We start from the raw sequence: 27,458 nt of genomic DNA, 5'->3' as shown, positions 1-27,458 counted from the left end.
TCGTAATGGACCTACAAGTGACAATTTACACATCCTAGAGTACACAATACTGCAACTAACAACACATGGTTCGTAATGGACCTACAAGTGACCTACAAGTGACAATTTACTCAACCTACAGTACACAATACTGCAACTAACAACACATGGTTCGTGATGGACCTACAAGTGACAACTTACTCAACTTACAGTACACAATACTGCAACTAACAACACATGGTTCGTAATGGACCTACAAGTGACAATTTACTCAACCTACAGTACACAATACTGCAACTAACAACACATGGTTCGTAATAGACCTACAAGTGACAATTTACTCAACCTACAGTACACAATACTGCAACTAACAACACATGGTTCGTGATGGACCTACAAGTGACAGTTTACTCAACCTACAGTACACAATACTGCAACTAACAACACACGGTTCGTAATGGACCTACAAGTGACAGTTTACTCAACCTACAGTAAACAATACTGCAACTAACAACACATGGTTAGTAATGGACCTACAAGTGACAGTTTACTCAACCTACAGTACACAATACTGCAACTAACAACACATGGTTAGTAATGGACCGACAAGTGACAGTTTACTCAACCTAAAGTAGACAATACTGCAACTAATAACACATGGTTCGTAATGGACCTACAAGTGACAATTTACTCAACCTACAGTACACAATACTGCAACTAACAACACATGATTCGTAATGGACCTACAAGTGACAATTTACTCAATCTACAGTACACAATACTGCAACTAACAACACATGGTTCGTAATGGACCTACAAGTGACAATTTACTCAACCTACAGTACACAATACTGCAACTAACAACACATGGTTCGTAATGGACCTACACGTGACAATTTACTCAGCCTACAGTAGACAATACTGCAACTAACAACACATGGTTCGTAATGGACCTACAAGTGACAATTTACTCAACCTACAGTACACAATACTGTAACTAACAACACATGGTTTGTAATGGACCTACAAGTGACAATTTACTCAATCTACAGTACACAATACTGCAACTAACAACACATGGTTAGTAATGGACCTACAAGTGACAATTTCCTCAACCTACAGTACACAATACTGCAACTAACAACACATGGTTCGTAATGGACCTGCACATGACAATTTACTCAACCTACAGTAGACAATACTGCAACTAACAACACATGGTTCGTAATGGACCTACAAGTGACAATTTACTCAACCTACAGTACACAATACTGCAACTAACAACACATGGTTAGTAATGGACCGACAAGTGACAATTTACATATCCTACAGTACACAATACTGCAACTTACAACACCTGGTTCGTAATGGACCTACAAGTGACAATTTACACATCCTAGAGTACACAATACTGCAACTAACAACACATGGTTCGTAATGGACCTACAAGTGACCTACAAGTGACAATTTACTCAACCTACAGTACACAATACTGCAACTAACAACACATGGTTCGTGATGGACCTACAAGTGACAACTTACTCAACCTACAGTACACAATACTGCAACTAACAACACATGGTTCGTAATGGACCTACAAGTGACAATTTACTCAACCTACAGTACACAATACTGCAACTAACAACACATGGTTCGTAATAGACCTACAAGTGACAATTTACTCAACCTACAGTACACAATACTGCAACTAACAACACATGGTTCGTAATGGACATACAAGTGACAATTTACTCAACCTACAGTACACAATACTGCAACTAACAACACACGGTTAGTAATGGACCGACAAGTGACAATTTACATATCCTACAGTACACAATACTGCAACTAACAACACCTGGTTCGTAATGGACCTACAAGTGACAATTTACACATCCTACAGTACACAATACTGCAACTAACAACACATGGTTCGTAATGGACCTACAAGTGACCTACAAGTGACAATTTACTCAACCTACAGTTAACAATACTGCAACTAACAACACATGGTTCGTGATGGACCTACAAGTGACAATTTACTCAACCTACAGTACACAATACTGCAAATAACAACACATGGTTCATAATGGACCTACAAGTGACAATTTACTCAACCTACAGTACACAATACTGCAACTAACAACACATGGTTAGTAATAGACCTACAAGTGACAATTTACTCAACCTACAGTACACAATACTGCAACAAACAACACATGGCTCGTAATGGACATACAAGTGACAATTTACTCAACCTACAGTACACAATACTGCAACTAACAACACATGGTTAGTAATGGACCTACAAGTGACAATTTACTCAAACTACAGTACACAATACTGCAACTAACAACACATGGTTAGTAATGGACCTACAAGTGACAATTTACTCAACCTACAGTACACGATACTGCAACTAACAACACATGGTTAGTAATGGACCTACAAGTGACAATTTACTCAACCTACAGTACACAATACTGCAACTAACAACACATGGTTCGTAATGGACCTACAAGTGACAATTTACTCAACCTACAGTACACAATACTGCAACTAACAACACACGGTTCGTAATGGACCTACAAGTGACAATTTACTCAACCTACAGTACACAATACTGCAACTAACAACACATGGTTAGTAATGGACCTACAAGTGACAGTTTACTCAACCTACAGTACACAATACTGCAACTAACAACACATGGTTTGTAATGGACCGACAAGTGACAGTTTACTCAACCTACAGTACACAATACTGCAACTAACAACACATGGTTCGTAATGGACCTACAAGTGACAGTTTACTCAACCTACAGTACACAATACTGCAACTAACAACACATGGTTCGTAATGGACCTACAAGTGACAGTTTACTCAACCTACAGTACACAATACTGCAACTAACAACACATGGTTCGTAATGGAACTACAAGTGACAATTTACTCAACCTACAGTACACAATACTGCAACAAACAACACATGGTTTGTAATGGACCGACAAGTGACAATTTACTCAACCTACAGTACACAATACTGCAACTAACAACACACGGTTCGTAATGGACCGACAAGTGACAGTTTACTCAACCTACAGTACACAATACTGCAACTAACAACACACGGTTCGTAATGGACCTACAAGTGACAATTTACTCAACCTACAGTACACAATACTGCAACTAACAACACATGGTTCGTAATGGACCGACAAGTGACAATTTACTCAACCTACAGTACACAATACTGCAACTAACAACACACGGTTCGTAATGGACCTACAAGTGACAGTTTACTCAACGTACAATACATAATACTGCAACTAACAACACATGGTTCGTAATGGACCGACAAGGGACAGTTTACACAACCTACAGTACACAATACTGCAACTAACAACACATGGTTCGAAATGGACCGACAAGTGACAGTTGACACATCCTACAGTACACAATACTGCAACTAACAACACATGGTTCGTAATGGACCTACAAGTGACAGTTGACACATCCTACAGTACACAATACTGCAACTAACAACACAAGGTTCGTAATGGACCTACAAGTGACAATTTACTCAACCTACAGTACACAATACTGCAACTAACAACACACGGTTCGTAATGGACCTACAAGTGACAATTTACTCAACCTACAGTACACAATACTGCAACTAACAACACATGGTTCGTAATGGACCGACAAGTGACAATTTACTCAACCTACAGTACACAATACTGCAACTAACAACACATGGTTCGTAATGGACCTACAAGTGACAATTTACTCAACCTACAGTACACAATACTGCAACTAACAACACACGGTTCGTAATGGACCTACAAGTGACAGTTTACTCAACCTACAGTACATAATACTGCAACTAACAACACATGGTTCGTAATGGACCAACAAGTGACAATTTACTCAACCTACAGTACATAATACTGCAACTAACAACACATGGTTCGTAATGGACCGACAAGTGACAAATTACTCAACCTACAGTACACAATACTGCAACTAACAACACACGGTTCGTAATGGAGCTACAAGTGTCAATTTACTCAACCTACAGTACACAATACTGCAACTTACAACACACGGTTCGTGATGGACCTTCAAGTGACAATTTACTCAACCTACAGTACACAATACTGCAACTAACAACACATGGTTCGTAATGGACATACAAGTGACAATTTACTCAACCTACAGTACACAATACTGCAACTAACAACACACGGTTAGTAATGGACCGACAAGTGACAATTTACATATCCTACAGTACACAATACTGCAACTAACAACACCTGGTTCGTAATGGACCTACAAGTGACAATTTACACATCCTACAGTACACAATACTGCAACTAACAACACATGGTTCGTAATGGACCTACAAGTGACCTACAAGTGACAATTTACTCAACCTACAGTTAACAATACTGCAACTAACAACACATGGTTCGTGATGGACCTACAAGTGACAATTTACTCAACCTACAGTACACAATACTGCAACTAACAACACATGGTTCGTAATGGACCTACAAGTGACAATTTACTCAACCTACAGTACACAATACTGCAACTAACAACACACGGTTCGTAATGGACCTACAAGTGACAATTTACTCAACCTACAGTACACAATACTGCAACTAACAACACATGGTTAGTAATGGACCTACAAGTGACAGTTTACTCAACCTACAGTACACAATACTGCAACTAACAACACATGGTTTGTAATGGACCGACAAGTGACAGTTTACTCAACCTACAGTACACAATACTGCAACTAACAACACATGGTTCGTAATGGACCTACAAGTGACAGTTTACTCAACCTACAGTACACAATACTGCAACTAACAACACATGGTTCGTAATGGACCTACAAGTGACAGTTTACTCAACCTACAGTACACAATACTGCAACTAACAACACATGGTTCGTAATGGACCTACAAGTGACAATTTACTCAACCTACAGTACACAATACTGCAACAAACAACACATGGTTTGTAATGGACCGACAAGTGACAATTTACTCAACCTACAGTACACAATACTGCAACTAACAACACACGGTTCGTAATGGACCGACAAGTGACAGTTTACTCAACCTACAGTACACAATACTGCAACTAACAACACACGGTTCGTAATGGACCTACAAGTGACAATTTACACAACCTACAGTACACAATACTTCAACTAACAACACACGGTTCGTAATGGACCTACAAGTGACAATTTACTCAACCTACAGTACACAATACTGCAACTAACAACACATGGTTCGTAATGGACCGACAAGTGACAATTTACTCAACCTACAGTACACAATACTGCAACTAACAACACACGGTTCGTAATGGACCTACAAGTGACAGTTTACTCAACGTACAATACATAATACTGCAACTAACAACACATGGTTCGTAATGGACCGACAAGGGACAGTTTACACAACCTACAGTACACAATACTGCAACTAACAACACATGGTTCGAAATGGACCGACAAGTGACAGTTGACACATCCTACAGTACACAATACTGCAACTAACAACACATGGTTCGTAATGGACCTACAAGTGACAGTTGACACATCCTACAGTACACAATACTGCAACTAACAACACAAGGTTCGTAATGGACCTACAAGTGACAATTTACTCAACCTACAGTACACAATACTGCAACTAACAACACACGGTTAGTAATGGACCTACAAGTGACAATTTACTCAACCTACAGTACACAATACTGCAACTAACAACACATGGTTCGTAATGGACCGACAAGTGACAATTTACTCAACCTACAGTACACAATACTGCAACTAACAACACATGGTTCGTAATGGACCGACAAGTGACAATTTACTCAACCTACAGTACACAATACTGCAACTAACAACACACGGTTCGTAATGGACCTACAAGTGACAGTTTACTCAACCTACAGTACATAATACTGCAACTAACAACACATGGTTCGTAATGGACCAACAAGTGACAATTTACTCAACCTACAGTACATAATACTGCAACTAACAACACATGGTTCGTAATGGACCGACAAGTGACAAATTACTCAACCTACAGTACACAATACTGCAACTAACAACACACGGTTCGTAATGGAGCTACAAGTGTCAATTTACTCAACCTACAGTACACAATACTGCAACTTACAACACACGGTTCGTGATGGACCTTCAAGTGACAATTTACTCAACCTACAGTACACAATACTGCAACTAACAACACATGGTTCGTGATGGACCTACAAATGACAGTTTACTCAACCTACAGTACACAATACTGCAACTAACAACACATGGTTCGTAATGGACCTACAAGTGACAGTTTACTCAACCTACAGTACACAATACTGCAACTAACAACACATGGTTCGTAATGGACCTACAAGTGACAATTTACTCAACCTACAGTACACAATACTGCAACTAACAACACATGGTTCGTGATGGACCTACAAGTGACAGTTTACTCAACCTACAGTACACAATACTGCAACTAACAACACACGGTTCGTAATGGACCTACAAGTGACAGTTTACTCAACCTACAGTACACAATACTGCAACTAACAACACATGGTTAGTAATGGACCTACAAGTGACAGTTTACTCAACCTACAGTACACAATACTGCAACTAACAACACATGGTTAGTAATGGACCTACAAGTGACAGTTGACTCAACCTACAGTACACAATACTGCAACTAACAACACATGGTTAGTAATGGACCGACAAGTGACAGTTTACTCAACCTAAAGTAGACAATACTGCAACTAATAACACATGGTTCGTAATGGACCTACAAGTGACAATTTACTCAACCTACAGTACACAATACTGCAACTAACAACACATGATTCGTAATGGACCTACAAGTGACAATTTACTCAACCTACAGTACACAATACTGCAACTAACAACACATGGTTAGTAATGGACCGACAAGTGACAATTTACTCAACCTACAGTACACAATACTGCAACTAACAACACATGGTTCGTAATGGACCTACAAGTGACAATTTACTCAACCTACAGTACACAATACTGCAACTAACAACACATGGTTCGTAATGGACCTACAAGTGACAATTTACTCAACCTACAGTACACAATACTGCAACTAACAACACATGGTTCGTAATGGACCTACAAGTGACAATTTACTCAACCTACAGTACACAATACTGCAACTAACAACACATGGTTCGTAATAGACCTACAAGTGACAATTTACTCAACCTACAGTAGACAATACTGCAACTAATAACACATGGTTCGTAATGGACCTACAAGTGACAATTTACTCAACCTACAGTACACAATACTGCAACTAACAACACATGGTTCGTAATGGACCTACAAGTGACAATTTACTCAACCTACAGTACACAATACTGCAACTAACAACACATGGTTAGTAATGGACCGACAAGTGACAATTTACTCAACCTACAGTACACAATACTGCAACTAACAACACATGGTTCGTAATGGACCTACAAGTGACAATTTACTCAACCTACAGTACACAATACTGCAACTAACAACACATGGTTCGTAATGGACCTACAAGTGACAATTTACTCAACCTACAGTACACAATACTGCAACTAACAACACATGGTTCGTAATGGACCGACAAGTGACAATTTACTCAACCTACAGTACACAATACTGCAACTAACAACACATGGTTAGTAATGGACCGTCAAGTGACAATTTACTCAACCTACAGTACACAATACTGCAACTAACAACATGGTCATGGTACACAATGGACCTACAAGTGACAATTTACACAACCTACAGTACACAATACACAATACTACAACTAAAAACACTCAATCGCATGTAATGGACCTTCAAGAGGTCTAACAGTATACAATACTGCAACTAACAACACACAAGAGGCCCATGAGGGCCTATACTCTACTGGCATGGCTATTGTATTCATTTTTAACCCAAAGCATGTATGTATGGGTTATAATTTAAGCAACATACTTATTTTAAGTTCACTTGAACAATTTTGGGTTGCATGTTCAGCATGTGAAGATAGAAAATGTAGTAAGCAGATTAGTTGGATGAACTATTTTAGTATGTGTCAGTGACAGTAGTTCAAATCTGTAGCATGTAGGTACATACTAGTAACAGCACACATTTAAAGTGAACCATATGTTTCAAAGGAACTTGCTTATGTTTTTGTACCTGTAATGCACATGTAAACACTTATTCTATCATTATTCTACTCTACGATACTGAAATTTTAGAACAGAATACAATAAAGTATAAGAAAAAAATTTGGTTTGAGTGGGGTGCGGTTGTATGTTCCCACGCCAATTAAGCCAAGATTTTTCTTGAAATCAGAAACCAGCTACACAGACATATACAACATTTGATTGATATTTTGACCTTTTAAAAATACAATTACATCACATGATAATGTCAATCAACCAATCATGCTACAACAATCACAGAATCCTGTTAGTAACGGTATTCAAAATTGTGGTTTTCAAGGATGATATTTGAGCAAATATCAACATTTGCTGAAGGGTTCCAGCTGTCAGTATATTTTAACACTTCTTATGATTTGCCACACTTTTGTTTTATTACAATTATTTTTTTCCCCGTAAAAACTGCATTTTATAAACCATGAGAATCTCCCTTGAAAAAGTGAAGGGAGACAAATACTACAACAAAAATACTCTAAGGGAGACAATTGTTATAGATAATTGTATAAAATAAATATACAACTGTCTATAACAATTGTCTCCCTTACAGTATTTTTGATAAGGTTACACATTTCAAGGGCCATAATCCACACACACATGAGGAAATCGGGCTGGTTTTTAAAAGGAACAGAGCTCTCACGTATCAAACTGCTATGTATGTCTCGGACAAGAAGATTTTCACAGCTTTTCACAGATTTTCTTTGTGTTTAACAGATGACAGCTCCATGGCGTGGTCAATTTTAAACCCAGAGGCTTAATTTGAACAATCTTAATATAGGACTACTAGACAATCTTACACACAAAACGTCTCAAACTGTACACATGGTCCAAATTTACTGTAGCTTCAAAAATAAGATAGTAGGTCAAAAAGTCAGTCAAGGAGAACATTAATTTTGTTTTCAAAACTGTATACATTTCCCTATATATCTTTATGTAAATCAGGTGACCCCCAGGGATTCTGTATTGAGTGAGCTTGTGGACAGTCCAAGCGAATTTTAAACCACACACAAGTCATTTCATGATAAAAATGAAGAACTGAAGAAAATCATCCCTTGATAACTTGCAATATGATTTTTTTTATAGATCTAATAAACACTCAATTCACAACAAGTTATGAAACTTGTTCAGTAAATCAGATAGGAAGCACATGAATGTAATATATTAAACTTTAAGTCATTTTATGACCAAATACTAACAAAAAACGATTTTGGACATTATTTGTTATTTTCTTTTAAAACAAGTCCGCAACCAGCCAGGAGCTTGTAAAAAATGCGGATTTTACATAATGTTTATACAGGCTTGTGGGTTACAATTTCATTAGTATATGAACTAATAGTTTTCAGGCATGTTTTAAGAAAATCTTATTTTGATGACTATTTTGCTGATTTTAACTGATGTCTTATGTTAATATTTTTCTGAACTCAAGTTAGTAACTGTTTCAGTATAATAAAACATTTTTTATAGCTGATTGGTTGTTAATAAAATATTTAACTTGAGAAAATACTGTCAACTGCTGCTGCCCCTCTGTCATTTTTTTTTTTTTTATTACTATCATCCCATCAGCCATCTTACATTTATATAATATAGACTACATAAAGTGATGTTAACATAGGCTGCATCTCAGCAAATACCACTTATACCTCAATTACATTACCAATGCAAAATTACCATATAATATCAGTACAAGAGAAAGTTGATGCACCAATGTTGCCGGAAAACTGTGCATGTATTTCAATGTCGAGTCTTTATTTAACATTTAAATTGCATTAATAAAGTACTGACTTGAGACAAATACACAAAAAATGTTTTCTCATGTTCAAAATCATCTTCAACACCTTCTTTGTGTATGATATTGATGTATTCATCAATCTAATCTGCGCTGATATATCTGTATGTATTCTGCATTTTAAATCAAGGATCATCATTTTAAATCATTGATTATTATTAGGAATGCAAACGAATGGCAAAATTGATATTTGAATATTCGGTAATTCTTTTGATAAAATATTTGATAAACAAAATGAATATTTAAGAAATGTAGTAAACTACTGTTATGAGTCATTACAGTAATAGCCAGTGCCTTTGTAATAACCAGTACATGCGACGGACCCTGATTTTCCAAAAAAATATACTCTGAATTTCCCCATTTACAGAAAATAAATCCAACAAAAAGCAATAATCTATTGAACAAACATAAACTCAAAATAATTTTAATTCCACAGCATTCATATTTGTAAACAAGGCCATGATCGTAAATTCCCGTTTGAATGTCGTGATGCACCAATGGATGGTCGTTATGTAGAACGCGCAGCCTCGTTCTGAGATTGATCTCTACTAAATATAACTATAAAAAAACAAACCTACTCGGGAATTTGTTAAAAAGCAAATTCGTTGAATTGATATCCCCCGCCTGATTGGGCTAAGTCAAGGAATGGAAATCAATTGTTGATGAAATATAATATATATATATATATATATATATATATATATATATATATATATATATATATATATTATATATATATGAGTTTGAGTTTGATTGCAACTGTTCGAAATAAAAAATTTATTGTATATAATGTAACATTTAGATTTGACCAAGAAACCTAGTTTATGACTCCATGTTACCCAGTTCCAAACTAATCCAAAATTTCATCAAGGCAATCATTCTGATCAAGTTTCATGAAGATTGGTAAAGATATATGCAAAATAATATAGCCTCTAGAGTGTCCACAATGTTTTTTAAAGATTTGACTCAGTGACCTCATTTTTGACCCCACATGACCTACTGATGATTTCATCGAGGCATTCTGATTAAGTTTCATGGAAATTAGAGCAGATGTATTGCCTCTAGAGTGTTCCCAGGAATTCTGTAAGATATGACCTAGTGACCTAGTTTTCGACCCATATGACCCAATTTTAAAACGCAGTCAAAAATTAACCTTAGAGAACATTTTTACCATGTTTGAACTTAATCAGACCAATCACTACCATAAAATAGTTTCAGACAAGATTTTTCAAAGATTTGACCTAGTGACCTAATTTCATATATGTGACCCAGTTTATAACATGTCAAAAAGTTCATCAAGTAAAACATTTTGATCAAGTTTCATGAATATAAGACCATATATACAGGTGTACATCATGACCAAGTTTGAACATAATCCCACCAATCATTTCCATTCCGGACAAAAACATTCTAAGATTTAACCTAATTTCCGATCATATGTGACCCAGTATTTAAAAAGTCCAAGGTAAACATTCTGATTTAGTTTTATGAATATTTGACCATGTATAATGCCTCTAGTATGTTCCAAAGATTTTCTAAGATTTGACCTACTGACCTTGTTTTTGACCCCATGTGACCAACTTTTTAAAGTGGTCCATACTTATCAAAGTTTAAATCATGACCAATTTTGAACATAAATTGACCAATCATTACCATGATATGGTTCCAGACAAAAAAAATCTAAGACTTGACCTAGTGACCTAATTTTTGATCATACGTGACCCAGTTTAATTTAAGACCAAGAGTTCATCAAGGAAAACATTATGATTAAGTTTCATGAATATTGGACCATGTATAATGCCTCTAGTATGTTCCTAAGATCTTTATAAGATTTGACCTACTGACCTAGTTTTTGACCCCATGTGACTCACTTTTTTAAGTGGTCCACATTTCTTCAAGGGGTACATCATGACCAATTTTGAACATAACCAATTATTACCTTGATATGGTTCTGGACAAGATTTTTCTAAGATTTGACCTAGTGACCTAATTTTCGATCATATGTGATCCAGTTTTATTTGTGATCAATGAAATCATTCTGATAAAATTTCATGAATATTTGACCATGTATAATGCCTCTAGTTCCAAAGATTTTCTAAGATTTGACCTACTGACCTAGTTTTTGACCCCATGTGACCAACTTTTTATAGTGGTCCATACTTATCAAAGTTTACTTCATGACCAAGTTTGAACATAACTTGACCAATCATTACCATGATATGGTTCCAGACAAAAAAAATGTGACCCAGTTTTATTTGTGATCAAGGAAAACATTCTGATAAAATTTCATGAATATTTGACCATGTATAATGCCTCTAGTTCCAAAGATTTTCTAAGATTTGACCTACTGACCTTGTTTTTGACCCCATGTGACCAACTTTTTAAAGTAGTCCATACTTATCAAAGTTTACATCATGACCAATTTTGAACATAACTTGACCAATCATTACCATGATATGGTTCCAGACAAAAAAAATCTAAGATTTGACCTAGTGACCTAATTTTTGATCATACGCGACCCAGTTTTATTTAAGACCAAGAGTTCATCAAGGAAAACATTCTGATTAAGTTTCATGAATAAGATTTGACCTACTGACCTAGTTTTTGACCCCATGTGACCCACTTTTTTAAGTGGTCCACATTTCTTCAAGGGGTACATCATAACCAATTTTGAACATAACCAATTATTACCTTGATATGGTTCTGGACAAGATTTTTCTAAGATTTGACCTAGTGACCTAGTTTTTGACCCCATATGACCCACTTTTAAAAGCGGTCGAGATATGATCAAGGGGAACATTCTGACTAAGTTTGAACATTTTCTAATCAATGCCTACCAATATATGGTACCGGACAGACAGACGGACGGACGGACGGAAGGACAGAATGACGGACGGACAACGCCAAAACAATATCCCCCTCCCGAAATCTTCGATTCGGCAGGGGATAATAATAAAATGAAAATAACCCTGAATATTTTACTCATCTATAGTACAACAATGTCCTACAACGCTTTTCTTTACAGTAACATTTCAAAGCCTGGGCATTATATTGAACAATGGAAAATAGTAAAGAGCACATAACTAGCACATGTCATTCATATCATTATGGCGTTTTGAGCAATATTGCACAGCTTATTTACGGTCATTTATTATCATATATGTTGCATATTTTTTCGCAACAAATGCATTTTTTTAGTATAAACATTGATAAATATATTACTCACGTAAAAAGACTATGTTATTATTTAAAATTTTCAGAAAATCACAACTGCAAGAGACTGAGGTCAAAGTAGTTGATTGTTATCATCTGAATAACAACGTCTCCTGCCATAAGCAAAATGAGAAAGGAATAAAAATAAAGTTGCTGCCTTTTGCATTCATTATGACAGACAAACAGTGTTATCACGGTTATGACAACTATATATAATCAATACCAATGACTGCAAGCATTTGCGTACATCTATGATGTTATGAAGGACCATGGGTTGGAGGTAGGGCAAGTATCGCTTCACGAGGGCGGAGAATAGGCACCCCGGCTGGGTCATCAAGTACAGCAGCACTGATTCCAACATCATCTTCAATACTGGACGATTGATACCACCCTCCGGCTTCCGCCATGGCATCAACACCAGATGAACCTTGTCGTATGTGCTAAAAGATATATAATGTACATATGAAATACTGATAACAAGAAGCGATTTGTTATTGATATATTTCCCATCATCATACAAATATCTGTTGAATAATAGCCCAGTGTAAAAATTCCATGCTGAGCCATTAAACTAAGTCTATTATGTGACAAAAAGTATAACTAAATAACGTAAGTGTTCAATAAGATGAGAAACAAACAATAAAATAGTATATATTTTGCTACTGAGCTTGTTTCTGTAGCTTTTTGCATAAATATAAACAAGAGATGTTACAGGAATGGATAGCCATTAGTATTTGGGCCTATATTATAGCCCTCAGAATGTAACATAATTATTTTAATGATGACCTTTCCTTCATTCCTATTAAATTTAGAAAAATATCTGATACATTTTTAAAGGGCAGTCTGTACATAAAATTGATACTGGGTAAGTCAATGCAAGATTGGGTGGATGTTAGCTCTGAGCCTAAGTGTTCTTCAGTTATTGATTGGAAACAGATTTTCATCAAAAGGTCACCACAGCCTTGACCTTAGAACCACTGACTTTGAAATCAATAGGGCTCATGTGCTGGTCATTATCAATCTGACTACCATGTTTGAAGTCACTGAGCCTCAGCTTTCTTCAGTTATTGATCAGAAACGAACTTTCAGCTCAAGATCACCGCTATATAAGAGTTCTTCAGTTGTTGATCAGAATTTTTTAGCTGGAGGTCACAATAACCTTATTCTTTGGCCCACTGACCTCAAAATTAAAAGGTTTCATCTGATGGTCATTACCAACCTGCCTACTTAGTTTAAGGTCTCTGAGCCATTATTAATCTAATTAATTTTTATACATTTATAAGGTGGAAATGTATGGAACTTTTTCTTGTCAACATTTCTAAACAAAAATGCAACAAAACTGAAAGTGTAATCTAAATTTCTTGAACACCACTTCAGTCGACCAATCACACAACAACAAAGCTGAAATTGAATGATTATTAGGGTTGATAACTCTAAGCAAAATTATGATCTTTAAAGACAATATTTGAGCAAATATCAACATTTGCTGAAGGTTTATAGCTTTTGGTATCTTAGTTTTAATACTCCTAATGATTTTGATGTTAATATTGTATACAAAGTGTTAAAGAAACCAACCAACCAGTTATATGGTGACTACCATAAGGGCTGCTTTCCCAACGCATTTAGAAGTGTTACCTTTTAACAGAGGGGCTTTCCTCTGTTGATGAAGTGTCATCAAGGTGTCTCCGTTTCTTAGTTGCCCGCGTTCGTCTGCTATCACAATCCACTCCAAGCTCCTTTCCTGGAGTTAAATTCTCCCCAACCTGACTCCCTGGGGCTTTGATGGACCTGGGGCTCCCTGGGGGTCCGTGTTGCGGGCCACCTTCCATTCTAGACTGCTTCCCGGCCGTTGGTTCCCCTTCTTCTTTTTCTGAATTTTTTCTCTTTCTCTGACTAGATTCAGTTGGTTGTCGTTTTTCACTTTGATTAGACTTGCTTTCATCAAAATCTTTCTCCATTTCATTTTGATTAGCTTTAACCAGTTCTTTAGCATCTACAACTTGTTTTTCCTTACTTGAAAGATAACCCAGACTTGAACACTTATTGCCACTTATCTCAATTTTTTTTTTCTTCCATCCAGACATTCCAACCTTGTTGGCATTCAGCAGTGTGGACTTTTCACTCAGATGTTTCTCCATACTCACCTGAAATAGAGAGACAATATCTGCTCTAAAATCCCAATGTTTTAGAAACAAGAGCTGTCACAGAGACAGCGTGTTGACTATTCCGCCACTTTTCAATGTAAGGATTGAAAAGTTTTGGCGAAACATGCATGGATCACTGTTAGATTAGAATTCAATGCAATACAAAATGTGCTGAGATATTAACATAAATGTGGTTATACATGGAAAATTTTAACCAGAATTTTTAAGTCTTATAATAAATGGCCATTTCTTGCAAAATACAGTTATCTAACTTGGTTATTCAATTACGTTGGGTGGTTGAATACCCAGGGTTCGAATTTAGACTCGCATATTCGCAAAATGCGAGTGACATTTGCAAATTGCGAGTGACTTAAATTCAAGCTCGCAAAATTCTGTGAGTGGCTTTTTCCAGACTACAAAATGTTAAAAGGAATGTAGAATAAACATGAACTTAACTCCACTACGTGGTCGAGTGTTAACAGCCTATAAGTGGCATATTTACACTACCAGTATAAAGAAGACAGTACGGAGTCACGCTCTAGTAAGTTTTCAAAAATAGAACAAATATGGAAAAGGCCGAGTTTTATCGCGAATCTTTCCGGGATGCTCCGAGGCGTGCATTATACAAAGTTAATACAAATGAGGTAATCACCTAGCTCAATAATTTGCTAAATTTAGCGCTTTCGTGCACTATATGTAAACCCTATCAGTCTTTGAATATATTTCCGCCAAACTGTGAAAGTGAATAGACTTCATCGATCGATATATTTCATGGTCCAAAGCATCCACGCTACATTTTCTGTTGCTTTTATTTATTTTAAATTTATAATGTTATTGTTTTTAATACTTACAGACTTAATCTAATCTGTAGCGAGGGTAAATATACAAAGTGGACAATGACAAATTATTTGACAGCTTTGTCATCAAAAAGCGGCCAGCATCTGATGAGTCTTTCTGTACCCCCCAAAATGAATAAGCCAACAATAAGTTCTAGTGGTTGAGTCACTCAAGATTGATACTTTTTAATATTCATAATATGTCTTAAGTGTAAATTTCTACTTGAATTAGACAATATAATAAGGGAATAAAGCAAATAATAAATTGCAAGTTGATTCATTTATTTTGCGACTTGCCTCAAAAAGCACTCGCAAAATTTTGCGAGTGCTCCTCAAAGTTAAATTCGAACCCTGATACCATTGTATAAAGTCTCAATGCAATACATCAAGTAGTTGCTGAAATATTATCCTATGTGTGCTAACATGCAAGACCTTAACCAGAATTTCCAAAGCTCATAATAAAGGGGCAAAAATGATATAATATGAAAGATAGAGTTATCTTACTTGATTAAAGAAGAAGTTAAATGGTTGGGAGCCTGTGTGTAAAGTTGCAATGCAATACATGATGTATTTGCTGAGGTATTGACTTAAAAGTGGTAACATGCAAAACCTTAACCAGAATTTCTATGTCAAAAAAGGGGCCACTATTTGAATTTAATGCAAACAAAAGTTATCTAATTTGGTTAATTAGGAAGGTTGGATGTTTGAGTACCATTGTATCAAGTCTCAATGCAATACCTCAAGTAGTTGCTGAGATATTAACCTACGTGCGCTTACATGCAAAACCTTAACCAGAATTTCAAAGCCAATAATAAAGGCCTATTATTTGCATAAAATGCAAAGTAGAGTTTTCTAACTTGGTTAATTAAGGAGGTTGGATGGTTGAGTACCATTATATAAAGTCTCAATGCAATACCTCAAGTAGTTGCTGAGATATTAACCTATGTGTGCTTGCACGCAAAAGCTTAACCAAAATTTCTAAGTCAAATAATAAAGGGCAATTATTTGCATTAAATGCAAACTAGAGTTATCTTACTTGGTGTATTATGTAGGTTGGATGGTTGAGTACCATTGTATCAAGTCTCAATACAATACCTCAAGTAGTTGCTGAGATATTAACCTATGTTTGCTTGCACACAAAACCTTAACCAGAATTTCAAAGTCGAATAATAAAGGCCTATTATTTGCATTAAATGCAAAGTAGAGTTTTCTAACTTGGTTAATTAAGTAGGTTGGATGGTTGAGTACCATTGTATCAAGTCTCAATGCAATACCTCAAGTAGTTGCTGAGATTTTTATCTATGTGTGCTTGCATGCAAAACCTTAACCAAGGTGTGACGCCGACGCAGACGCTTGGGTGAGTAGTATAGCTCTCCATATTCTTCGAATAGTCGAGCTAAAAACCTGAGCAAATTTTCAAAAAACAAAAACAATTTACTGTTCAAATAAGAAAACAAAAAAAAATTAATTGTTTTATTGTGTTTTATTCTTAACTGGTGACAGGCATTAGAAGGAGTATTGTTTCATTACTTGAATAATGATACAACACTATGTCACTTTGTACTCTTACCATATAGGACACTAGCATAGATTGGACACAGGCAAAAAACTATGTGACAAATTGAGTATAAAACCTTTATATACCATAGACAGATGCAGTGAAAAATGTCAAAATCAGCAGTCATAAGTGTTGGACGTCAGTTTTAAATTGGCTATGATAATCGGTTCCACTCAAGTAACCAATAATTGATAGTTCACTCAGTTTTTGACAATTCCCTTAATTGTCATTTTATTCTTGTAAAATAACTTGTAATCCTAAACTATGCTTATGTTATGTGAATGTTTTTGTTGCTTTCAGTCATATTGTCAACTATAAGAACTGAACACTTCTGAATGTATAAATGAACCCAAAGGATTAAATTGGCGGCAATTTAAACCTAACATTAATAACAACAGGAAAGAAGCTTGTTAAATTGGTAATCGATTATGACCAAGTACAATTGTTTGTGGACAATTTCAGGCCCAATAGTCAATTTTCAATTATAATTGATCATCAGAACATCACTAGCAGTCACCATATTTGATCTGTCGAGTTTTATTGAATCGTTAAAATGGCAAAGGTTATTAAAAAGTACAGCTCATGGACATAAATAATAAAATAACACTCCCGATTTTTTCTCTGTTGTTGCCAATTGTAAAAGCAACAGTCAAATATTGTATTTAAATGTTTATCAACATGTCAACACCCTCAGTTAAGTATAACAAACATGTGGTATAATGCAACTAACAACACTGCCATCACAACAGTTAACAAGAGCGGTCACAGACAGCTATATCCCCCGCCTCATGGGGGCATTTTTTGTAACGAAAGTCAATCAATGGTAAGGGTAGTTTCTCAGAAACATGAGAAATGTGTAAAATTAAGTAAGGGCAATAACTCTTTCAAAAAAGGTCAAATTGCAAAAGCCTGACAATATGCGCTGAGTCTCTATATAGTCATAAACATAACAGGAGTTGCGAAGAAACCAATTTTAAATGTAAAATAAAGAAAGGGCAATAACTCTTGCAAAAATGGTCGAAAAATGGGCAAAAATAAGAAAGAAGGTCAAAAGGTCATCTGTCAATATTGATATTTGTTTGCAAAACTGTACACATTGTCCAAATTTTATTGCCATAGCTTTTTCAATAAGAAAGTAGGTCAAACGGTCACCTGTTAATGTCAAGATTGATACTTTTTGCAAAACTGTCCACATGGTCCAAATTTCATAGCTGTAACTTCAAAAATAAAAAAGTAGGTCAAAAAGGATGAGGCCAGCTTTGAACTCAGGGGTGTTATTTGAACAAACTTGGTAGAGGGCCATCCTATGATGCTATATAACAAATATCAAATGTCTAGGCTTTGTGGTTTAAAACAAAACAAACATGTGATCCTTTGGTAATGACAGAGGGGTATATTTAGGTCTCAAAAGCGGTAGTTTGGGTTTGAAACCGGTAGAATTTCTAAAACTATTTTTAGATTTTCGGAAAATACGCATAAAATATGTCAATGTTAAGAGACTTGTCAAATGTCAGTGCTTTGCATGAGAAACAGAAGTAATATTACCTCTGACTTGTAAAAACAAGTTAATATTCAGAAGAGCTGCTAAAAAACCAAATCAGACTGCCAATACAGGTCGGAGTGTAAGTGCAGACAACTGCAGAATTGTGTATGTCAATTTTCCCGCCAAAATGTTGTAATTTTTTTTACACTGTAGATAATTAATAACAGCTTGGTAATGTTGTTTTCTTTAATGTTTTAACAGTTTTATAATGTCTTTGATATTTACAAAAATGCTGATTAGTAGGATGCCATTATTTTTTTTTGTATATACCACTGGAGCATGAGGGTTTACCACTGCATCACGAGGGTTTAGCACAGGTGCATGAGGGTTTGCATCTGGTTATGAGGGTACTAAGTCACAACTCGATTCAATTCAATGTCCAAAAGCGCAACAATAGATCCATTTGCTCTTCTTGTAGTACTCAATAAAGCGACTCATCAAATGAAACTACAAATATTGTATCTGGCTGTAAGATTTTACTTGTAAGCTCTTCTTTAAAGAAACCGAATAAGGTAAGAACATTTAGTTGATCCACAATTGAATTTCTTAGCTATCTCACTGTCCGTAAACATTTTCTGAAATAGCGTGTTGGTAAGAGCACTTGAACTACATGAATAATGGCTTGTAACAGTTTTTAATGCCCAAACAATTTCAGCTGAGAGAACACTATCATTTGCAACATAGTTAGTAATTGTCCTTTTTTGAGTACACTGTCCCTGTTGATCTAGATCAGGTGTTGAACAGTTGAAGGAGGGGGTACATTCAGCTGACTAGCATCAACTTCAGAGGTCTAGTTCTTTCAGGAACATTTTGATCAGATGTACTAGGTTTTACAAGAAATCCATCTAATGTGGGTGACTCTTGTTTGATGGTCATGCTCATCTTTATTTTATTCATATGGAAGAAACTGACTTAGCCTTTTGTCACTAAATGAGAGTAGTTGTAAGACCAATTCCCCTTCCTCATAAAATTCCCTGACTTTTCCCTGACTATTGCCAAAAAATCATTTTTCTATGACAAATTCCATGTCTTGAAAAAAACACCCTTTTTCCTGACCGTGGGAACCCTGAGGTGCATGAGGGTGGGTTCACCACTGGAACATAAGGGCTTACCACTGGAACATGAAGGCTAACCACTGGAGCACAAGGGTCTACCACTGGAGCATGAGGGCTTACCACTGGAGAATGAGGGTTTACCACTGGATCATGAGGGCTTACCACTGGAGCATGAGGGCTTACCACTGGAACATATTTGCTTACCACTGGAACATGAGGGCTTTCCCTGGAACATGAGGGTTTACCACTGGAGCATGAGGGCTAAACTCTAGTTGATAAAGGCTTTCTCATTGAGCATACTCCTACATCTGGAGTACGACTTTAAAGTGAACATAAAAAAGGCTTACCTCTGATGTATGAGATAAAGGTATATATGAGCTGTCCATTGCTCCTGCCAAAGGCACGAGGCTGATGGGAATGTCTTGCGGGAGAGCAATCCGGTCCTCTTGATCTGTGGACAGTGGGATCAATGGGACCTCAGTTCCAGATGGCAGCTGGATCCGATCCTCCTCAGGAATTTTCATTGGTGTTGCTACAAGGAAAACGAGAGATTGTTTTTTGAAAAAGCACTTGTCTCCCCTATTGTGTAGTCGTAGCTGAGAAAAAATAAATGATGGACATGAAATTTGTAATTTTGGACTGGAGACGAATCAACAGTGAAGTTTGGTTTATTCACCCATATTAAATAGTGAACATCTACTGCATAAGATCCTGGGTGCAAGTGTTCTTTAATAACTGAGCGGTAACCGTTTCTCTACCTCAAGGTCACGGTGACCTTGACCTTTGATCTCAAAATCAATAGGAGTCATCTATTAGTCATGAAAAAATAACATACCAAGTATGAAGTTCCTGGGAACAAGCGTTCTTTAGTTATTGAACAGAAACTGTTTCTTCACCTCAAGGTCACTGTGACCTTGACCTTTGACCTACTGATCTCAAAATCAATAGGGGTCATCTACTAGTCATGACCAACTAGCATACCAAGTATGAAGTTCCTGGGTACAAACGTTCTTTAGTTATTGAGCAGAAAGCATTTTTAAGCTTAAGGTCACCGCCAACGTATCGTTTTTTACCCGAGGGTAACCGTGGCCTTTGACATCAAAATCAATAGGGGTCATCTACTAGTCATGAACTAGCATACCAAGTATGATGTTCCTGTACCCAAAGGATCTTTAGTTATTGAGTGGAAACGGAGTGTCACGTACAGACTGATGGACTGACAGACTGACGGACAGGGCAAAAACAATATGTCTCCCCATGAGCCTTATGCACTGGTCTGCATTACTAAAATACAGTTCTCTTTTCCATCGTAGTATATAGAGGGTTAGTTTTATCTTAGGAGTCCAAATGTTGAGGGCTTGTCCACACCAAGGATGCTTTCTCTGGCACATTATTGGTTGTGGTCTTGTTTGATTTACATGTTATTTTAAATGGTCTTGAAAAGCATTAAATTGGTATTTATATCTACTCAACTACTTCGTCTTGAGGGTTAGAGTCTGCTTATCACTTACAACCTGAAGTTACTTACCATCTATAATGGGATCTGGATCTTTCTGTATCATCCCTGCCTGAAATTTTCAAGCAAGTAACCATAGATACATCATTGTTGTTGTTTTTCATTCTTCTCAAAATATCTTTTTTTAAGAAAAACTATTTCATTTGTCACTGACTATTCTTCCACATGTAGATGATAGATAGGCTTCGACCCGGCAACCCCCCCCCCCCCCCCCAAAAAAAAAGAAGAAGAAAAAACACCTAAAAGTTGGCCACTCATAATTTGGACGTATATAATTATTTTCAAAAGTCATTTATACTGTGCATTTTATTATCAGAAACCCCTAATGGTTCATTCATATTTGTAGTGAAGTCAAACATTTTGGCCATCAGATTTTAAAGATGTCAGCCGACGAATAGGATAACTGATTACAAGACATAGTTGGTAAACTTAGCCAAGGGGAAATGGGATCATAAGGTATTTGATTGATGGATTTAATTTTTCATCAGACAAATGGCACTTCTTTCAAGTTTCACTTCATTGAGCAATACAAATATCAAGAGCCTTTAATCTCTTCATCTCTGATTTCACACAGTATACCGTTTGATCTGAAGCCAACACAAACGACTAATAAGGCCTTTTTTATTTGATTCTATGTTTTACGAACACCGCCGCTCAAAAAAACCTCATTTTTGAAATAAAAATAATATTTCGGATTTTTTTATTTCCGCCGATGAAACTTTTTCGCGGCAAATCATTAAAAGCAGAGGACATCGCAATAGTTGTAAAATATTGATGTAAACATTTCTGAAAAAGTTTAAGCCAATGAAAAACATTCATCGGTATCCGGTACCTGGTATCACTTTCCGATACCGGACTATGTTGATATCAGGGTTATTATCAGATGATAAATCAAAGTATCCACAGTCCGTTATTAATTGTTTTTGACAACCAATGCATACTTTAAATAACACGGTATCAACATAATCCGGTATCATAAACTGTGATAACGGCTTTTCTCGATATCGATACCTGGTACCGGTTTTAGCTCACCCGGATAATTGCGGCAGGATGACTTCCGGTTTATTTCCGGGTTATCAAAGTATAATAACAGCGATAAAATATCGACTAATTATCGTTCCAGGTTTGTTATTATTTATTTATTTCTATTATATTTGTCATTTTAATGAGTTTATTTTACATTATTGTGATATAATTTGAATGTAATGAGCTATAAATCGCTTTACTGTTTACCTGGACAGTTACCGTAAATGACTGGTTATAAGACGATAGGGGGTATTAGACGCAGGGAAAAAAATATGTGCTAAATCGGGGAAAAAAACTTTTAATTTATGTTTTGGGTTAAAAGACGCATAGAAAAAATGTCAAATTGTCTGGCATTTTCGGCCACCATGTTTGTTGACAGTGACAAAAATTTTTTTTTTCGTGAAAATGGCGATGGTTATCTTTAAAACCATACAATGATAACACAAAGCAAAATTGGTTTCATTTTTATTCGTTTCATGTGATATAAAACATAACAGATTATTTAAAATAAACACATTCAATCAGCACATATTGCACAAAGAAACACACAAATTGTCATTCACTAATCCTTAAATCGCTTTCCTCAAATTCCTCATCATCGTCGTCACTCTCGAAGAAACGCTCCATTTCATCTTTCGTCATGTCTTTGGTCGTCTTGTCCGTGTAGTAACCGCCATTAATTCGTGCTTCTGTTTTCGCCACTTGCGTACGTTGACCTCATTCATCGTGTACTGGCGACCCGCTGCACGATTGCCGTGCTCTTCAGCATAGCTGATAACAGCTAGCTTTTCTCGTGCTGTGTACGATGTACGCACTTTCCCCATGATGGCACTAAAAAGTACCTTGTGTGACAATTTGTTGTTGGATGGCACTAAAAAGTACCTTTTATGACAATTTGTAAGATTCTTTCTGACAGTATATCGTAAACAAAATACGTCAAGAATGATAAGTTAAGTTTTGCAAAGACCTTACATTGTACGAGTTTGTTCTCAAAATGTCAACACCTACAGAAAAGAATAAAGAACGTGACAAAGTGCGAATAAACAAGACCATTATCGCAACAGTTTGTAGTATTGGTATGTTAACAGGTTAAAGGCAGTCGAGTTTTTCACACCTTATCGTACAACTGACAAAAAATATTTTGACAGTGCCCAACTTTGCTTTCTTATATGCAAGTTTAATTATTGTTCAATTCAATTTATTATTCAAAATTAAATTGAATAACTTTAATCGAAAAACATTTAATCCAAAAATATTTTTGTTAAAATTATAAACGTCTTACGATATACCGTATACCGATCTTTAACTTGCCGTTTTAACCCGTATATAATCGATCAATATGACGCGAGTAACTTCCCTTTCTACATAAATGTAAACAAACTCTCAGCTTAAAAATCGACCTCAGAAAAAAACTTTGAAAAATTGTTACGGGTTATTATACGCAGGCATTTTTTTGCATCGAAATCTGAGGAAAAAAAGGGCGTCTAATACCCAGTCATTTACGGTAGTTCTGATGGGTGGGGTAGATAACTAGATATAAATTATGATATTTATACTGCTCTGTGTGTTTTATAACTATGTAATAAAATTTTACTTAGAAAGAGTAATTATGTTATGCTGTCACCTGTCTAGTGTTCTCAGCTTCTGAATGATTTGTTACTATTTAGTTATGTTTAAATATTATGATGGCCATCGGACTAGTCCCATACACCCAGGCCTGGAATTAAATCAGGGTCCAGATTTTCTTAAAACCCATCCATAAAAAATGTTCCATTCCTTTCTTTAGAGATATGATTAAAATATGCTGATGTTATCTACTGAGATCATTACTTTCAATGAAGTGCATCACTACAATTGGTTGGGCTGCTAGATTGGTAGCAACATGATGTAAGCTAGTGCCTGTTGAAACACTATTGTTGGTTGGGAATCTATTGCTTACTGGACCGCTATATTGGATGGACCATACGTGTTGGTTGAACAATTATAAATGGATGGACCGGAAGTGTTAGTTGGACCACCAGTGTTGTTTGGACTGCTTGTTGGACAGAATGTGTGATGGACAAATATAATTATTTGAATCACGGTTGGATAGACAGCTTTTGTTTAATCAGACAGCTATAATCAGTTGATTTACAAGTTTCTGGTTCGCTTGTTCCTGGAGGATAAATATTCGCTGTATAGAAGGAAACAGAAAAGCTCTTTTGCTAACTGTAACAATGACATGGTTGGTGAATTGGTATCGGACAATTTGCAGCCAAGACAACACAGTGCAGTGATGGCCGATTCCTTAAACTCTAAATGGCAAATAAGTTTACCGAAAATAGTTGATTTTTTTTATGTCACTTATCTATTTTAACATGCATTTACAAAGTATAAAGAGTGATTAATGAAAATATGAAGTGAACCTTGACTTGACATTAAAATAGAAAATCATAAAGGATACATCATAGCTTTTGCTTTTCTGTTTGTTTTTTTCCCGACCAAAAAATAAAATTCCAAAAATGTAACTTTATTTTTATTTTTATTTCCTCCTCCTCTGACACTTTACATCTCTGACCATTCGTAAAACATATAATTAAAAAAAAGGCCTAAATAACCATTGATAATAGTGGAAAATTAATGTAATAATAAATTATATGTGTATTGAAACCTGCCATTTAGCATGTATATAAGCAAAACCGGAATTGTCAGCATTATTCAGGTGCTTCTTATGTTATTTTTAAACTGTTATGGTACTTAATAATAATTTAAATCTAACAGTTTGGTAATTGACATACAGATTCATCATGTAATGATCGGCCGCAAAGGACTTTATTGTGTGAAAAATGGACCAATTTTAATAGTTTTTTAATGGATAGCTGAAAGCACTTACTTTGTTTAATAATGTATCTCCTGTGATTTACCATGTATTTGGACCAATTATAAGCTTTTGCCAATTAGATGATATCAAGTGTTCATCGTACCAAAACAAAGCAGGTGGTCACATTGGTCTGATGGTAAACTTGTTTTATTGGGGTATCTAGGGGATGTGTGAATGACAAACCAGGAGTGTGTTTTAATTTTTTAACATATTTAACTGACTGCCGCTTTGGACCGAAATGATAAATAATGAACAAATTCGGACCAATTTTTTTAACCATTTTCTGTTACTGAAATCGGAGTCTGCATGGTCAAAATCGGTCCAGACTGGCAAATCAGTGGTTTTTAGAAGCCCTGCTGGTAACCAACATTAAGTTACACATTGCCATTTCATTCCATGTCACAACCTGTGAAATTCATAAGACTTATTTCGTTGATAAACCAGCATCGATTAGTTCTGTCTAGCAATTATGAGGTCTTAGAAAGTTTATTTGAATTACTTTTAGATCTATAAAAGGCATTTATTTAAGCATGAACAGAATCTGCACCATTCTTTAAATTCATATGGTTTAAAGGTTTCCTCAGACTGTAAATTTCTGACATTTACACCATCCCTTTTAGTTCAATAGTGTGATCATTTGAATAACTTATTAAAGGGACTGTGTCACAGATTGGCACCAAAAAAAGTTTTTTTCTGTAACAAATCTCAGGACAATTATCTAATAGAATGTGTTACGCTTTGATATCATAATTGTAAAAAAAGTACCAAAATGTAAACAAAAAATTAAGTCGGAGACTGGGTTCAAACCAGCGTCGCCAAAATTGTAGTCTAGCGTCTTATTCACTGCGCTACAAAGGCTTATTCTAATCAGGTGACATAATTAATCTAATACATCTACCTCGGTAATATCACCTGATAATACTGACTAGCTAATCACGCATAAGGAATGAAATCTTTTTAAATGGAAAAATACGAAATAACTGCTTAACTTAAATAAATTGTAGACTATGTGGTACTTCAGTTAGTAAGTTTCAATGCATTGTACACATCCATGCCAAGTTTTCATTATTTCATTATTTCATTTTTTTCTCTCATGAATATCATGTTTTCACTGCTGTTATTTTCAAATCAATTTGAACTGTCAACTACAAGGGCTTGACATGATGTTTCCCATAAGATTGTCCATTTACACCAATTAAATCAATATTTTTTTCTTTAAAACTAAAAATTAAGCTTAAAAGAAAATGATTTTTTTTTATTTTTGTAAGGCTACTACTTTTATATAAATTGGTTTACAAAACCGGCAGGTGTAATTGTCCAAAAAGTACAAAAAAATAAAATTGAATTTCACTCTTTTTTTTCAAAATTATTTTTCTGATTTTGGTTCAAAACGGAAAAAAAAACGAGCATAAGAGTACGAATGCAGTAGATATCGAATGGTTTGTTGTTCCGTAGCCGTATTCACCAATTAATAGTGATAGCATGTGAGGCAGTCAACTGTTATGGCAGTGACGTTGACAATGGCGGAATTGACGATAGCAGTCATATCATTCTTTGTATGAAATAATGAATTAAAATATGCAGGAGTGGTTAAAATAACAATAGCGAAATACATTGACAAATGTAACAGCCGACACAAACAAT

The 27,458-nt window shown here is 35.7% G+C and overlaps 1 protein-coding gene across 6 annotated transcripts in view; it reads right to left on the bottom strand.

Annotated features, from left to right (window-relative positions):
• Positions 1 to 27,458, bottom strand: part of LOC128218102 (general transcription factor 3C polypeptide 1-like) — a 303,630-nt gene that overhangs the window by 11,684 nt on the left and 264,488 nt on the right. For 3 of the 6 annotated variants that reach the window (XM_052925645.1, XM_052925643.1, XM_052925646.1), the window contains exons 40-43: positions 21,941 to 21,980; positions 20,760 to 20,944; positions 14,912 to 15,420; positions 13,500 to 13,716 (exon numbers count right to left, since the gene is read on the bottom strand). In XM_052925645.1, the coding sequence (XP_052781605.1) occupies positions 13,500 to 13,716; positions 14,912 to 15,420; positions 20,760 to 20,944; positions 21,941 to 21,980 (951 nt within the window). Of the gene's footprint in view, positions 1 to 13,499; positions 13,717 to 14,911; positions 15,421 to 20,520; positions 20,639 to 20,759; positions 20,945 to 21,940; positions 21,981 to 27,458 lie in introns of those variants that run through there. The other 3 variants (XM_052925648.1, XM_052925647.1, XM_052925649.1) reach the window with 3 other exon arrangements.

Source organism: Mya arenaria, chromosome 14 (genome assembly GCF_026914265.1).
Source record: "Mya arenaria isolate MELC-2E11 chromosome 14, ASM2691426v1".
Taxonomy (NCBI): domain Eukaryota; kingdom Metazoa; phylum Mollusca; class Bivalvia; order Myida; family Myidae; genus Mya; species Mya arenaria.
This window is presented reverse-complemented; position numbering and strand designations above follow the sequence as displayed.